This window comes from Gossypium hirsutum, chromosome D02 (genome assembly GCF_007990345.1).
Source record: "Gossypium hirsutum isolate 1008001.06 chromosome D02, Gossypium_hirsutum_v2.1, whole genome shotgun sequence".
Lineage (NCBI taxonomy): Eukaryota > Viridiplantae > Streptophyta > Magnoliopsida > Malvales > Malvaceae > Gossypium > Gossypium hirsutum.
Genome location: NC_053438.1, coordinates 739066 through 757277, shown reverse-complemented (window position 1 = coordinate 757277; position 18212 = coordinate 739066). Strand labels below are relative to the sequence as shown.

The window sequence follows — 18212 nt, the reverse complement described above, 5'->3', positions numbered from 1 at the left end:
CACTATTTAAATTAGAATTGAAATTTCAATATTCGACAAGTAACCAAACAACTAATAGATAAATTGAACTTTTATTTCTGCTTAATGATAAATTTAGCACTTAATATTTATATTTTTTTTTATCAATATGACTATTAATTGTTGTAGCTAAATTGAGTCTTCAACTTAAAAAAAAAAAAGACACATTTCACCACCAATTTTCCAAAAAAGAGTCAGTATTTCTGTTACAAACAATAAGTCTAACTAAAACATTACAGTTTTTAATTATGACAACTTGCACAACAATCTACCCTTACTTCAAGAATTTTTTTTTTGTATGCCATATATTAATGTATGTGGATAAAAAAAATAAAAACAAAAATATTTACACGTATATATACATAGTTTCGAAGAGAAAAAAAGAAACAAAAAAATACAAAGAATAAGAAGATTAAAGCAAAATCTGATCTACTTTTTTTTTTGTTACTTTGTATCGATTCTGTTGGGACCCAAAATACTATGTTCTTTCATGGCATTTATAGCCGAAATGAAAATGAAAATACAATGTTCTGTCTCTTTTTTCCGTGTTGGCTTGGTTTTGCAGGTGTCCGACGCGTGGAGGTGGCGTGCGACGGTGGTGGTGCGTATGGCAATGTACGTAGGTCAGAAGAGGCGCTGGAGGCTGTACGGCGCAGGAGGCTAGCTAGGGTTTTCATTTTTGTTTTTGTGTTGGGCTGATTTGCTGGGCTAGGGTTTAGGGTTAATTTGTGCTAGGCTTGGGCCATTTGTAAATTGGGCCTTTGTTGTATTGTGTGTTTCTTTTTGTTTTGTTTTTTGGTTCCTGGGCCTCGGGCAAAAATGGGCCATTACACGAGCTTTTGTCAAAGCATCTTCCGACACCTTTCTCCTCTGCAAACCATACACACCAAAGCATGAGTTCACGGATTCAATAGTGGCAATTTTATTTTCAACAATTGAGGTAAAAAAAGGAAAAATACGGCAAATCCCAGATCTACAAACATAAATAGTTATGTGAAACTTTGCATTGAGGCAGGTCAAACTGACTACCCAATGGTATATCCTCGAACAAGCCTATTCCATTTTGAAACTAAAACTGAAAGTTCAAGCTCATCCATCTTTTCATGAGATATTAATTCATTACAACAGCTTGGTTTCCCCCATATGGTTTCCTCTATATTAAACCGACTCTCAATTGCTCCTACAGTTGCTGATTTCAACAACTCAAAGTAAACATCGTATTTTGGATCTTGTCCCTTCACGTATAGTAAAACAGTAAACATATCTAACACTTGACCCTCTTAGTCTATGCAATATTGTTAACCCTTTACCCACCTTACAAAATCTTGTTCTATCTTCAATATTACATGAAGACTATTACTAACGGTCAGTAATCAATTTGGGTGTTAAATAAAAATTGCCTTAAATATAGATAATTTACTTAAAACTTGTACGCATTTAAAAGAAGTTTTGACCGTGAGGACAGGATGCGTTTGTTAACTAAATTCACACCATATACCTTTAAGCCATCATTTGAGGTTTCACCATTGCCACTCAATAAACGGGTCAGATCCTCATCATCGTTGAAAACATCATCCGAAATCCTTCGAACAAATTCCTTTGGCTTCTGCATTAAAGATGACACCAATGTTAGAAACATGCCCGCCTAGAACAAGGAGCAATCACAACTGGTGATACTAGAAGCAATACACCAATTCTAACCTGGAAAATCGATTTAATGAGGGCTTCATCTTCTTCTTCTATTTTCTTTTCCTGTTAGGATTATAACCTTGTAGTCAGAATCACAAAAGAGAAGAAATATAAGCATGCTAAGCGACGCGATTACTACTTATCACTTCAATCGACACTTGTATGTATTTGTACTCATCTCCCTCTCACATCAAGTATTAACGTAAATAATGCAAGCATTCTAATATCAGAGTTCAGATTTAAGAGAAATTACCTGATATGATAAAATTAGGTTGGCATATTTCAGGGGAAAGATTTATCCATAGAACGCAAATTCAACCTTTTCCCCTATTTTCTAGGATTATGTATAATTAAAGAAATGCAGCATAAAAGTGCGAAACCATAAATTCCATTCAGGATTCCAAATTGCAACCAAAGATGCACCTTTTGATTTGGAAGAAATTGGAAATTTTCAAATAGAATACAAACAAAACACAGTCATGAGATTTCTATTCAAAGAAGCCGCTTAAGCTATTACGAAATAAGCAGAAGTATCTTACCTTTTCTGCAGCAGTGCGTTGCAAGGCCTCCAGCATTGAATCTACGCTCACCGTGGCATGTCTGGACTGCAATATAAGATAGTAAGATAGACTACCATTAGCATCAGAGAAAAGAATATTGTACCTATTCCCATTTTGATAGACAAATGTCTAACGGTAGACCCGTTAACACAGATTATTTTGGTCATATCAATTGAAACTCAACATGTGCTCTTCCCAGATTCAGATTCTAAAAATAAAACAAAAGTTGGTTTAAGTGTTTAGCTACCTTCATAGACTTCATTTCATCAAGGGCAGCAAGGATATCCATCTCTCTTTTTGAATCCAACGTTCTGTTCTCCAAAGATTTCATCGCATCCCCCATTTCTTCAGATTCCCTTTTCCATCTCTCTTTCTCCACTTCCTAACAAAAGGAAAGATGAAAGAATATTATTATACATATCCAGCAATTTTACAAGAACTATAGCTACGTTTAGCTTGATACACAAAGCTCTCACCTCATCTTCAGCACGCCAAGGCTCAAAATTTCTTGTTGCGCCCGATTCAACAGCATAATCAGAATTTTGTGGATCAGTCTTTATCGCCATCTCCGTAGAGCACTTGGTGCATTTGAAATAAAACCTAAATATTTGGATTCCCAAATATGTCTGCAAATAAGAGAAAAGTGTAACTAAATGCACTAAAACATTAAGCTCTCAATCATTAATTAGAGAGAAGTGAAAACCTGAAAGTTGTGTACTAACTACAGCATTTAACTACGTTATTTGGACTAAGTGTGAGTATAGTACAAGGCATGTGAAAGTTCCTTTTTACAATAAAATGCAAGATTTTACTTTCATATATAACAATGAGTTTACAATTAGTATTGCATTATAATTGTTTGCTCATCTTTCAACCAATTAACATGATTTTAATTACTATTACATTCTAATAACCAAACGTAACCTCACAAAAGCATAAAATAACTTCTAATTATTGCTGCTCCTACGTATTCTTTTTCTTAAATTTAAAGTTAGAATGAAAGAAAAAACACTAATATTACTAAACAAATAAACAGAAGCTAAAGCGTATAAAGAAAGCTCAAAACAAACCTCGCCAATAACATTTTCTTTGCGTGAATTCAACTTGGTGCCTTTATAGATGTAGTTTCCGCAGGTATTACATCGTATGCTCATCGGAAGCATCATACGAACCTTCAACTGTTTATTCTTCGGTCGCCGGACCCTCAGAAGCTTCGACGGATCGAAGTTGGGTGGGTAATATTTGTTTAGTACTTTTCGTTCTCCCATCTTTGATGATCACAAAATTTTCGATCAGGATCCCCAATCAAAATATAGCAGAGCGATGCAGAGGCGGGGTAGAGCCGAAGGTAACTAAAAATCTTCTAAATAAAAAGTAGAAATTCGGTCTTGAAATCAAATTTAGGGTTTTGAGAATCGAAATAAGAGAAAATAGGGGAGGGGAGGGGAGGAAGATAATTTTTTTGTCGATTGGTATAATATATATAGAGTTATTTGGATAAATTCTTATAGGAATATGATTTAGATATCTTATTCCTAGTTAACTACTAACACTTAAATAATTATTATATATATTAATTTAATATTTTTATATTAATTTTGAGTTAACTTATATTTTTTATTATAATAAAATTTATTAAATAATATTAGAATTCGGTTTACATTATTTTTTAAATATTAAATATATTATTAATTTAATATTATTTTTTAAATATTAAATATATTTTGAATAATATAAAACATTTAAATATTTAAATATATGACAGCACTTCATCCAAATAACAGTGTCCAGTATCACTGAATGATTTGCTGTACGATCAACTTGGCTACCATGACTTAACAAGCCATTCTTCCCGGATATAATTTTGCAGAAGAAGGGCTCCTCCCCCTGCACAACAAACTCGACAAGCCTTTCTCCGTCATTGAGAACACGTGAAAACAGACTCCGAGCCTTCTTTATATGACACCATCAAGGATGAAGATATAGTTGCCTTAGTCTTAACACGCACTTCGCAGTTCGCACATCCTACGAGAACAGCTTTCGCCAATTCTACTAATGTTCCAGAAATCGATAACATTATACTTTGTCTTCCCAAGACCAATAGCGCCAATCGTCTTGTCCTCAAGAGCATTTTGTCCAAGCAATGCAAGGATATTTGCAACCCTGTATAATCTTCCCATGTATGATTCATCAAGCAAAATATTTGGATTTACGCTACCCTGATCTGTTCCAATAGACAACAAAGCTCTATCTCTTTCAGCTGCAGAAAGATTAAGCTGGAGACGTTCAATTTCCAATTTCATTGCTTCAAGGAAGTGTAAGTTTCTTTCCTGCAAAATTGGATAAATTGACTGGCAAGTTTTATATTCAATCAGGTCGATGATTGGCACCTAAAAATTGTATATTCGTCTATCTTAAGTGATCCAAATGATTATAATATGCATTATTTAATCCTCAAGATAAAAAAATACATGCATTCAGATCATGCAGCACTGAAAACGTTGAAAGCAATGCGGTACAATGAAACCCAAAAGAGGAAGAGGTGGAATATTCATAACATTTTGAACCTTAATTTAGAAGAGATGCTGCTATTGTGATAAGCGGGGAACTGAAGCCCCTAGATATATCATCTTTAGCCTCACAGCAATGTTCCTAGGAATTTATCTCATTTTTTGTGCTAGTTGGGTTATGCTTCAAACAAACAGGGAGCTCATTGCTAATTGCAGAAAGGAAAAGCTAAAAATGACTGTGACCAACAAAAGAAAAAAGAAAAACTCAGCACATCTCTTGCAGAGTTGATGATGAGGAGATACAGTGGAAATTTCAATTGAGCAGATCTTTCACATTGGAGACTAATTCTTGCTTAAGGGATTATTTTCAAGTTTAACTACTGATCATTTTACAGTATTTTTGTTTAAAAGTATTTTCATCAGCAAAAGACTGTTTGGATGGGAAAAGAGATGATCAGCCAAAATAGCAAAGTGACATCAAATAATGGAGTAGAGATCATTCCAAGTAAAAAATGCAAGAGGATTCAGAGAACAAAAATTCAAAGCTCTATATCCTCACACTCCCTCATGTGCATGCATATAAATTGAAACAACAAACCATTGAGCAAATCTCTAATCAGAGATGACCTTCAATACAGATATGATAACTATGGGAATGTTATCCCATCATGTGCTTTCCATGACCAATTCTTATTTATCTTCTATTTGTGATATAGAATGTTGAATATATATATATATATATATTCATCTATAAACCCATTAATACACAAGAGCGATCACTTCATCAAGAAACAGGAATGATCAAAGGTAAAAAAAAGTAAATGGAGACAAGAAGGAACCATAAGTAGCACTACACTCAGTTGACTAAGTGAGGACCAATTTAGTGTTTCATAGGAAACATATGAGGTCAAGGAAACATACAACCAACAAGTAGTCACATACCATATTTTGCCCAGCAAGGGATTTTAGGCAATTTAAGTACTTCTCAGAACCATTCTCTTGAGGCTTACTATCCTGGGATGTAGAGGATTTACAATCTGTTTCAGGACCATGACAGCCACCAACAAAAGCTTGGTCGAGATCTGTAACTGGATAAGAAACAGGTTCAGAGGACAGGTCAGCAGGAGTTAAGAGGTCAGACCCTTTATAGGTAGCACCCTGCTTTGCTGATGCTGGCACAGCTTCATTGGATATACTAGTGCTAGAAAATGGGTTTGTGTCAGAACCAGACAAAAAAGGATTGTTTTCCTTTTGATATTTCGTTGCAAGCTCAGTTAGTTTGGCCCCACGCCCTTCATTAGCAAACACTTCATTCCAGGGGAGAGAAACCCCAAGGATTTCTACCTACATGCAGATGCCACACAGTTCAGCAGGCACACGTTTATTATAATTGCACAATGAGATGCAAACTTAGAACAAAAGACATTAAGTACATCAAGCAACATATTTCTGCGGACTATTGTTACCTCACCAAGAGTTATAGGACTTCCAGAAGCAGCAGGATAAAATGTAAGTGCCACTATACGGGTAAGAAAGTCCAAATCTCCCTCTAATTCCTCAAAATCATACAATAATGATAAAGATGTAGCTTCATTGGGAAGGTATGCACCAGCTCCAGTAACAGTCATGTCATCTGCACTAATTGGGCCTGTTAAGGGAATCAAAAGATTTGTCCCATTTCCACACTGGGGTATGAAATCCATATGCCAAATCATTATCAAGAGATAACTGTAGCCAATGACACTGCTCCACAAACACTTGCAGTGCCCCGAAGTAACTAGCAGCATTGGTTCTATCCAAAGAATCTGCACAATTGAAACGAAACACGCCATTTTGATGGTATCTTAAGCAGAAAGCCCCTTCAAAGTCATCATTGTAGATGATTTCACCTCTGCAATCCTTAAGGTGCTGTCGCGATGGCAAATAATCACCTTCAGAAATGCCTATAGCCAGTGTGGGCGCCTTTATAAGTTTCCATAATTCTTCAATTGTTTGTTGTTCACCTTGTAACTTTATCCGAGCATGCCAAGCGTAATTCATCAAATGAATTCGGGTACAAGGAAGTTTGCCAGTGGATTTAATATGGTTCAATGATTCCTCAAAATGCTGAACTAAAATGCGTTCAGACTTTCCTTCACCATTTCGAAGCAAGTTGATACATGCAATTGGAACAAAAGCCTTTTTGCTCTGATTTTCCCCAGTATCACCGTCTAAGGTACGAGTATCATATCGTTTACTTAATCTTTGATAATATTTTAGACTTCCTTTATAAGGATGCCGATCTGAAACATATATTTCTGCTTCAGCAGCAGTGATCTTTAGTTCTGCACCCCACCAGATCGGAATTGTGCCCCGTCGCCAAGTGTATGTGTTAAAAGGTACACACTGATCAGTCCAGCACCCATACAAGTTGTTCACACTCTACTTCATTCCCTATGAATATGAACATTCTTGATAAGTTACAAGTAAAACATGCAATGACAAACTGTGATGAAAATTTATGATAAAGTTAGCAATGCAAAATGAAATGAAAAACAAGTTAATTTAAACAAAAATAAAGAAACTTAGATCTACATGACATGACATACAATACAAATCCTGAGTTATATGAGATGCAGTCTGATGGAGGCACTAGAAGAGAAGGTTTACCACCAGGTTATACACATCTTGAACTCATTCTTTTGTTTCCATTCCAGTTGCTCAAAATAGCTTACATGGATCAGGGGTATTGGCATTAAGAGATTGCAAAACCAGTTATGTTGCATAAAGCTGAAAACATTTACAAATCAAGCTCTAACAAAAGGTGCCATGCCACACCTCATGCATGCTACTTATGTGGATAACTAATCATCATTGTAACCCAAAGAAACAATATAGATATGCATTGTAAGCTATTGTCAATCTCCTCCTAGTTTGAAATACAAAAAGCTGATAGAAAAGGAAAAGGAAAATAGTTACAATAAGATTAACCGTAGCTAACTATTTGTATAAAAGAAAAAAAATATTCCTCATGATAACCAACAACTGGAAAGGTTCTAAGAGAATGGATCTGTTTTAAGACAGATTACCTTACCTGTGCTGAAACATGAATTTATACCCCTAGCCAAGTATCGAGTACCAGGATGCAGCCTGCTTCGACGAGCTATGAGAGCAACAACACCTGCCTGACCTGAACTACCAAAACTTCGACTTTCTGCAAAACCCTATACATTAATATAAAGTAAGAAGTATCAAAATATCAAGTAAATCTAATACATCATACCATTGTGTCGTAAACAATGATAAACCATTATTAAAGTAGTAGATTAGGCAGAGAATGTAAGAAAAGTTAGATTATTCAAACACAGGTTACAAGGACTAAAAGGGGAGTGTAGACAACTAGAGATGAGAAAAAAACTTTAAAATGATTTTAGGACAGAATCATAAGCTTGTAACTTCTTAAGAAAACAAAAGAAACAAGCAAACTTGCATTAAAATAAAGATACCGAGTATGAAGCAAAACCTGTAGAAGAATATAACACAGTGCTGCTTCAACCCAGTGTTTTTAAAAGGCATTGAAAGCCATCCATTCCAAACAAATTCATTATCAGGACTAAGCACAGGCATCCGACTTGGAAAAGGTCGAGTAAGATCTCTTGTCTCACAAAAGTAGTGCTTCCCATCAATGTCTAGCTCAGTCAATTCTTGTATATTCTTTACTTCCCCTCTACCCTGGGGTTGGGGATTATGAAGTGGTATTTTGATCCATTGACTCTCTATGACTGTAAACGCACATCCGCCACCAGGCAAGGAGGGAATGGTATGAGCTAATCTTGTAGCAACAAGAAGTAACCCATAACTTCCCAAAGCAGCATAGCCCAATATTGCCTTGGCATGGATTTTACTCTTACATAACCAGGATGATCCATTGGTAAGATAATCTAAAGCTTCATTCTCTGACTTAAAAACATCTAAACCAAATTTCCCATGATAACGAAGCACCCCAGTTGTTGGATCAACATAAATCACCTGGGTGCCAATCCTAGTAGACAAGCTAACAACAATATAAACCTCACCAGGATCCACCCCAACCACAACAACTGATGTGTTTCTTGAACCACCGACTACAAGTAAAAATAAACACACTCAACTAAACCAATCACTAAAAACACGATTAAATCAGAGCAATAAATACATATATGTTATCACCTGGTGATTCCATGCGCTCTTAAAATGAAACTACTAGCTTAAAACTTCCTGAAAATCCACAATTTTTAGTATCCATATAGGAGAAATTCAATAACCTGTTCAAAACCAGACTAAGGCACAAATTATAAAAAAGGAAAAGGTCAACTTCTCTACTTTTCTCTTATTTACGTGAACAAATTGTAGAACTCTGTCAAATAACCAATAAATCCATCAAAATGCAAAATCAATTACAACGATCAATAAATTGATTAAATATAAAGAATAAATAAATTCACTAAATCAAGATCACAAGATTCAGAATTTCTCATTCCTAACATCAAAAGCATGCCAAAAAAAAAATGAGATTAAGAAACAAGGAAATACTTGAGCTAAAACTAAGACCATGATGGGGGTCGAGTCTAATTAATTTGCAATTTAAGCAGTATAGGGAGTAGGGTCGATCCCTTAAAGACTGGGTTTACTGAAAATTGTTTCTCTTTCTCGACCAGATTCGTGTCTAGGCAATTATCGTGCCCAAGAAATTTGGGGAGGATAAAATTAAAAACCTGGAACCTGAAATAAACAGGGAAAAAATGCGTGAAAAGTAAAAGTTGAAAATAAATTAATAAAAAGCAGTTAAATAAATCTGAAAAAAAATTAATCAAACTAAGCTCAGCTTTAGGCACGGGTTTTTCTCGTCTTTGAACCAATACTCGAAATTAGATAAACTCCTCTTTTCCAATAAGCTAGTTATAGTTACCAAGGACGCTTCGGACACCAACTCTTCCTTGTGTAAATTAGTTATAGAACCTCCTATAACTAACCCTTACCGATCGAAAAACCAACGAAACGTTCGTGATTTAGAATTCCGGCAACTTTGCATTCTAGAATAGCCTAGCTCGAACCAATGTACTCAACCGCGTGGGACATTTAAATCCGGTTACTACTTCCCTTGACGGAACCAAACAGAAATCCCCACTTGGCACGCCAATGTGTTCATAGAAAACCGATTAGACAATCGATCATTTTGGAATTCCAACTGTACGTCTAACAACACTAATTCAAACGATGTCTTTTTTTTATTTAGTGTTGATTTGACTTTGTGAGTTGACAAAATCATACTCTTAATCCGGAGAAATAATAAGTACTGAAATTTATGAGTTAAATTGCTCGGGTTCATAACTCACAGATCTTTGACGAAGTTAACTCCGACCTAAAGCTGAAAATGGATTTAGTTGACTAAGCTTGATTGAAAACTTGATTAATGACTTCATTTAAGACTTGATAATTAAATGAACAAAGTAGCCCCCTATTTGTACTAGTGGCTTTACTAAATTAAGAGCCACTAGCCATAAAAAATTAAGAAAATAAAATATTCCATGATAAAAATATTCCTACATAATCTCCCACTAAGTTAACATAAAATTTCAGATAATTATATCTTGAAAAAATTCTGCTTTGGGCCGCCTTCTTTGCTCCTTTTTTCAATCTAGCCCAATTGTTTCATTTTTCTTTTGCTTAGCCCCAAATTGCACCTCTGCACAAAATTCAATATAAACATGAAAAAATTAGTAGTGTACTCTCATAAATTAACCAACTTAATTGTATAAAATATGTAACGTTAGCATTTAATCAGACCACTAGATTCATTTTCTTCTATAACAATCTCAATCAAAGAAAGCATTGAAAATAAAAGTTATGCAATAAAATTACTTCTCATAATTAATGAAATATAAAATTAAAATTTGAAAAGTAAAAGATGAACTTAGCGGAAAGTTGGAGCATCCAGCATCGCAGAGAAAAAAGCGCGGGGAAAATCAAAAAATGCCGGAGAAATGTTTAAACAGTAACCAATTCTCTATGGTCGTATGTAGAAATTTTTATGAGTCTCATCCAATGATACATAACCATGATATATTTAACCTGTTTTTATTTGCTTTTTATATTTTGGTTGAGTCCATTTTAACCCCTATACATTTTGCGTTTTAAAATTTCGGTGTGGACGAAACAATAATTATTAAATACATTAAAGTTTATTATTTTTAAATTTTGATACAACAAACGAATTATTATAAATGAAATGTCATGTTAGTTTACTATTTTTATTTATTATTACACATAAAAAAGTTAATAAATTTAATATTATTATTTAAGTCAATATTAAATTTTCAAAAGATTGAAAAGTATAGAAATTAAAAATAATTCAATTAAAGAATATGAATTAAATTTATTAATTTTCGCACGGTGCAAGTCTGATAATGAAATTCAACCAAGTAGATTTATTTTTTATTATTTAGATTAGGATTGAAATTTTAAAATTTAAATGGACAATTTATAACATAATTTGAAATTTTATTTTTTGCCTAATGATAAAATTAGCACTTAACATTTACATATTTGGTCAATTTGGTCATTACTCTTTTTTTAGTCAAATTTGACCTTCAATCTTTTGAAAAGAGGCGAATTTGATATCAATCTTCTAAAAAAAGTTGAATTATTTTTTTTAAATGGAAATACAAAATAAAGCATCACCAATTTTAAACATAACAACTTACATGACAATCCACGCGTACTTTAAGTTATTTTTTTGAATTTTTATGAACCCTATGTAACTTTTTTTTAAAAAATATTTTATATTTTTTAAATAATTTGTCTATATAGTATATAAAATAATGTGAATATGAAATACACATATACTACTAGGCAATTTATCATGCCAGTATCGTTAAAAATAATATTTTTATAACATTTTTAATAGAAATGACAATTTAACTCTTTTTAAATGATTAATGACCAAAATTTAACTCTCAAAAGGAATATAAATCAAAATAACAACAAATATAAACAGACATTCTTTCGACGATATTTAATCATTTCAAAAATGGCAGCAACATGCCCTTTTTTCTCTCTTTTTTTTTTTATCTATCAAAGAATCATATGAACGATTAATTCCCACATGATACGCTTTTGATCGAAAGAGTTTTACCAATTCCTACAACTTTACTTTTTAATTTGAAAAAACGAGAGCTAAAATTATTATTATATCAATTTTTTTTATGATTCTTTTCCTTTACAAGATTTCTATATTTAGATTAAATTTTTTTATAAATTATAAAAATAAAGCATTTTATTTTTTGAAGTTGTAGATCTTTCTAAATTTCATTTTGTTTTTATATCTTCTTCAAATGCTCTATTCATTGTCACAAAAATATAAAGTAGCACTAATCATCATCACTTTCACCATTTTTTGGCACAAAGATAGGAGACCAGTGCTTGTATCATTAGCAACTTTTTAAATCGGAATTTATTTGAAGTTGTATCATCTTTCCAAATTTCATTTTGTTTTTATATCTTCTTCAAATGCTCAAATCATTATCCCGTTTCCATGTTTGTAAATGGTAGAAAAATATAAAGAGTACTTGGACTTGGAAAATCAGGTTTTTAATTACAAGAAAATTTACTAAAATAAAGTAACACTAATCATCATCACTTTCACCATAGTTTTGGCACAAGGATAGGAGACCGTTGCTTGTGTCATTACCAACTTTTTCTTCTTTCTTCTCTGGTTTCTGCTTCACAACCGAGATTATCACCGACGGCTTGAATGGAACTTTAACTTGACGACTCCCCGAGCCACTTGAACCTTCTGTTAATGAATCATATTCGCAATACAAAATCAATATATACCAATTCAAACAAGTTAAAAACATTAGCCAGTCTATCATTTCCAAAATTTTATTTGAAGGATCTTTGAATCCTTGCAGATACATACTATGGTGCGTGATAGCAGGCGGTGGATAGCAAGATTAACAGAAAGCACTAATGAGGCAGTCAAGCCTTGGTGCTAACGTATTTTAGCAGGGTGTCGTTTTAAATAAAATGCAGTGATATTTGAATCGACCAGGGTAGCGGTCTAGAGAAAGGTTTCGAACCAATTAGACATGACCTAATCAGAGATGACCTTCAATACAGATATGATAACTATGGGAATGTTATCCCATCATGTGCTTTCCATGACCAATTCTTATTTATCTTCTATTTGTGATATAGAATGTTGAATATATATATATATTCATCTATAAACCCATTAATACACATGCGATCACTTCATCAAGAAACAGGAATGATCAAAGGTAAAAAAAAGTAAATGGAGACAAGAAGGAACCATAAGTAGCACTCGTTGACTAAGTGAGGACCAATTTAGTGTTTCATAGGAAACATATGAGGTCAAGGAAGCATACAACCAACAAGTAGTCACATACCATATTTGGCCCAGCAAGGGATTTTAGGCAATTTAAGTACTTCTCAGAACCATTCTCTAGAGGCTTACTATCCTGGGATGTAGAGGATTTACAATCTGTTTCAGGACCATGACAGCCACCAACAAAAGCTTGGTCGAGATCTGTAACTGGATAAGAAACAGGTTCAGAGGACAGGTCAGCAGGAGTTAAGAGGTCAAACCCTTTATAGGTAGCACCCTGCTTTGCTGATGCTGGCACAGCTTCATTGGATATACTAGTGCTAGAAAATGGGTTTGTGTCTGAACCAGACAAAAAAGGATTGTTTTCCTTTTGATACTTCGTTGCAAGCTCAGTTAGTTTGGCCCCACGCCCTTCATTAGCAAACACTTCATTCCAGGGGAGAGAAACCCCAAGGATTTCCACCTACATGCAGATGCCACACAGTTCAGCAGGCACACGTTTATTATAATTGCACAATGAGATGCAAACTTAGAACAAAAGACATTAAGTACATCAAGCAACATATTTCTGCGGACTATTGTTACCTCACCAAGAGTTATAGGACTTCCAGAAGCAGCAGGATAAAATGTAAGTGCCACTATACGGGTAAGAAAGTCCAAATCTCCCTCTAATTCCTCAAAATCATACAATAATGATAAAGATGTAGCTTCATTGGGAAGGTATGCACCAGCTCCAGTAACAGTCATGTCATCTGCACTAATTGGGCCTGTTAAGGGAATCAAAAGATTTGTCCCATTTCCACACTGGGGTATGAAATCCCCCTGTCAACACAGTCAAAAATAAGATTAGAACACTAGTTGAATTCAAAAAAATCAGAAAGTATGAAAAAACCATGCTGTTTGAGGGGAGGGAACTTTAGAGAAGTTTATATAAATTTCAAGGTAGACACTTTAAGCTACAATATGATAAGCCAAAGTAAACTGGGCAATTCGCAGAGGGCAACAATATACGTGCACAAACCTCAACTACCAGTTTAAGCCCATCTAGGCTGCGCCCTGTTCTCACATCGACAGTTGAAGGATATGTTGAATCATCTGCACCATGGGAAACTGTGAGTAGCAGCTGACAGACATGGCAGGGTTCACAAAGATAGATAAAAACTTCAACAACATCAACGCGTTCAGGGCAAACCTGCAAATGCATTCCAACATAGAATAAAAACAACACAATAAAGAAGGGCATATCTCCCTGCAAATAGCAATTGCTAAGTTGCATGGAATTTTCCTAGATGATGAAGAGGGAACTGTAAGTACCCAGATTAGATCCCTTTTTCTTGAAACTCAGCAGACTATCTCCACCATTAGAGGTTTCAAACATGCCTCTGATTGGCTTAAGAAAGAAACCAGATGGACGAGGAAGTACCTGTGATGAACAGCATGATAAGTAATGCGGGCTGATACAAATAAACAGCAAAATCACCAGTGACTTTCTTTCCAAATTGAAAATTGTTTTTAGACAAGAACAAAAACCCTTCATGATGAAACAAAATGTACACTTAAAACAAAACCAAAATCTCTAATAAGTTAAAACTAATATTCCAAGTTAAAAGGACGCACAAGGTAACTCCGAATACTAAATCCATGTACTAACATATTGGCTTATTGTCTTCCTATAGCCAATTAGCACCAAAAGTAGCTGACAAGGTAGCAATGAGTTTGGTTTCAGCAATAGAGTTTAGTATCCAAGGCCATTTTCAATTTTTTTGAAAAATTCCTTTTACCCATATAAGGTCAAGCTAAATATATAATAAAGAAAAGGCTTATGAAGTAAAAGAAAAACAAAACATGTACTACAATCCCAGGACAGTACAGGACTATCATCATGGTCAGATTGTAACAATAACCTGAAAATCCAGACATGCACTAGAATTACCTACTTGCAAAGGTTGAATTGGAACAGATGGAAGATGCTTGAAAAGCCTTATTCCAAGGAACATCTCTAACTGCTTTTGACGTGAACTATCCACAACTGCGTTTTTATATCTCCTTTGAAGAGTGATTTTCATATTTTGTGCAGCAGAAAACTGCTTGAATTTTCCTGTTTCTTCATTGAATATGTTTAGAATATGGCTATGCATGGCTTTGGAACCTGTATATAGTGTTGCATGGATATCACCAGCAAGCAGGAAAAGATCTGCTAGCTGAGATACAGGTGATAGAATTGTTGATCTCTTGAACTTGTCAAATGTCATTTCAAATCTCTTCCATGGTTTATCTGGACATGGATGATTCCACGTTGTGGTCCTCGTATTGTGATCAATATAGTAAGTTTTCCCTGTTGTTGCATCAGATCGTTTCTCCCAACCACGTGGGAGTGGTGCAGTATAGCCACCATAGTTCTTAACTGACTGGTATCCATATGCCAAATCATTATCAAGAGATAACTGTAGCCGCTGACACTGCTCCACAAACACTTGCAGTGCCCCGAAGTAACTAGCAGCATTGGTTCTATCCAAAGAATCTGCACAATTGAAACGAAACACGCCATTTTGATGGTATCTTAAGCAGAAAGCCCCTTCAAAGTCATCATTGTAGATGATTTCACCTCTGCAATCCTTAAGGTGCTGTCGCGATGGCAAATAATCACCTTCAGAAATGCCTATAGCCAGTGTGGGCGCCTTTAAAAGTTTCCATAATTCTTCAATTGTTTGTTGTTCACCTTGTAACTTTATCCGAGCATGCCAAGCATAATTCATCAAATGAATTCGGGTACAAGGAAGTTTGCCAGTGGATTTAATATGGTTCAATGATTCCTCAAAATGCTGAACTAAAATGCGTTCAGACTTTCCTTCACCATTTCGAAGCAAGTTGATACATGCAATTGGACCAAAGCCTTTTTGCTCTGATTTTCCCCAGTATCACCGTCTAAGGTACGAGTATCATATCGTTTACTTAATCTTTGATAATATTTTAGACTTCCTTCATAAGGATGCCGATCTGAAACATATATTTCTGCTTCAGCAGCAGTGATCTTTAGTTCTGCACCCCACCAGATCGGAATTGTGCCCCGTCGCAAAGTGTATGTGTTAAAAGGTACACACTGATCAGTCCTTTTAGGCACCCATACAAGTTTTGCTATTTTCAAAATCTAATTCTTCAAAATTATTATCATATGTGTAATGTTATGTTGCTTGTTATTTTTAGATATTACTTACTAAAAATTCAATTAATGAATTAATGATTTTAATTTCCATTAATATTGAAATTTCAAATTTTATAAAGTATTGGGACTTAAAATGATTCAAATGGAGAAAACGGACTAAATTTACTACTATATGTATAGTACAAAATTAGTAATTGAATTTAACCAATCGAATTTAACCACTATTTTTTGTGCGAAAAGTATAAACTAAGTTTCACAACTTTCACAAAGCATAAAGACTAATAGCACAATTTAACTACTAACATTTAAATAATTATTATATATATTAATTTAATATTTTATATTAATTTTGAATTAACTTATATTTTTTATTATAATAAAATTTATTAAATAATATTAGAATTAGTTTTATATTATTTTAGGGTAAACTACATAAAGGTCACTAAATTATTAGTAAATTACGTTTTAGTCACTCAACTTTAAAAAGTTACAAAATGATAATTAAAATATTATTTAAGTCATTGAGTTGCTATAATCATTATTGTGTGGAGTTCTCTATTCATACCGGCTACACCAGTAAATAAATAAATAAAAACTCTCATTCTCCTTTTCTACCATTCATTTTTTTCTCATGAAACAACTTCGAATGTCATAAATCTAAAAACCAAAATCCAAACAGCTTTCTTCTTCTACTCGTCGATAAGTATGGATCCATCGTACCGATTATCAAACCATCACTTGGAATTTGCTAGCTAAACTTTTAATAAAAAGAACATAACCTAATGACTTAAATAAAAAATTTTGAATAGTTAAAGTGACTTAAAAGAAAACTTTCAAATAGTTTAAAGGTCAATTACTTATTAATAACAGTATAATGGTCATGAGTGTAATTTACCCTATCCATAATTACTTATTAATAATAGTTTAATGGTCTCTTGTAATTCACGTCAGTGGGGGCAGCTGATAGTTTAATGCTCATTGTCTTTGCAATTTGCATTTACCAAAAGCAATTCATCTTCAAATCTCTCCTGCATTTCGTTTCCTTCACTCGGTATGATCTTTCACCCTTTTTAATTCTCTGTTGCTTTAATTTCGTTTTCATTTACAAATGTTCTTCGCTTCTTTGATATAGAGTTAAGAGCTTTCCGTAATGAATTAATGAATTAATGGTTGTAATGTCATTGAAATTTTAAAATTTGAAAAGTATCAGAACTTAGAATGATTCAAATGGAGAAATAGTACTAAATCTACAACTATACGCATTGTATAAAATTAGTAATTAAATTTAACCAATCGAATTTAACTACTATTTTTTGTGCGAAAAGTATAGGAACTAAACGAACCAATTTGAAAAGTCAAGGGATTAAAATTGATCAAACTAAAGTACATGAACTAAGTTTCACAACTTTGACAAAGTACAGGGACTAATAGCACAATTTAGTTACTAATATTAATTTAATACTTTCTATTATTTTTGAATTAAAATTTATTAATAATATTAGAATTTAAGTTTATAATATTTTAGGGTAAACTACTCAAAGGTTACTAAATTATTAGTAAATTATGTTTTAGTCACTCAACTTCAAAAAGTTACAAAATGATCATTAAAATATTATTTAAGTCATTAAGTTGCTAAAATCATTATTGTGTGCAGTTCTCTGTTTGTACCGGCTACACCCAAAAAAAAAATCTCATTCTCCTTTTCTACAATTCATTTCTTTTTCATGAAACAACTTTGAATATCATAAATCTGCAAATCAAAATCCAAACAGCTTTCTTCTTCCACTCGTTGATAGGTATGGATCCATCGTACCGATTATCGGACCACCAATTGGAATTTGCTAGCTAAACTTTTAATAAAAAGAACATAACCTAATGACTTAAATAAAAACTTTTGAATCGTT

General features: G+C 33.7%; 2 protein-coding genes across 2 annotated transcripts; both read right to left on the bottom strand.

Annotated features, from left to right (window-relative positions):
- Positions 1–430: 430 nt before the first annotated feature.
- On the bottom strand, positions 431–3808 carry LOC107903333 (splicing factor YJU2). Its single transcript, XM_016829354.2, has 7 exons — positions 3338–3808; positions 2744–2893; positions 2515–2649; positions 2247–2312; positions 1720–1770; positions 1517–1624; positions 431–888 (listed from the first exon to the last, which is right to left on the bottom strand). Exons 1-7 carry the CDS (start codon positions 3533–3535, stop codon positions 727–729), a joined length of 870 nt encoding a protein of 289 aa, XP_016684843.2. The 5' UTR covers positions 3536–3808; the 3' UTR covers positions 431–726.
- A 224-nt stretch (positions 3809–4032) lies between these two features.
- LOC107903318 (probable phosphoinositide phosphatase SAC9) lies at positions 4033–17342 on the bottom strand. Its single transcript, XM_041089386.1, is given in 10 exon segments — positions 4033–4266; positions 4268–4597; positions 13207–13608; positions 13731–13967; positions 14167–14337; positions 14460–14471; positions 14473–14568; positions 15083–16032; positions 16035–16293; positions 17310–17342. Coding segments are annotated over 10 exon segments (2664 nt in total). The 3' UTR covers positions 4033–4092.
- Between the last annotated feature and the right edge of the window lie 870 nt (positions 17343–18212).

What these genes read in the sequence shown, in the direction of transcription:
- LOC107903333 (XM_016829354.2), bottom strand. Translation starts at nt 3,535, where the DNA reads ATGGGAGAACGAAAAGTACTAAACAAATATTACCCACCCAACTTCGAT. An exon ending in AAGAAAATGTTATTGGCGAG is followed by an intron (nt 2,894 to 3,337) that starts GTTTGTTTTGAG and finishes TCTTATTTGCAG; the next exon opens with ACATATTTGGGAATCCAAAT. An exon ending in CCTCAAATGATGGCTTAAAG is followed by an intron (nt 889 to 1,516) that starts GTATATGGTGTG and finishes TATGGTTTGCAG; the next exon opens with AGGAGAAAGGTGTCGGAAGA.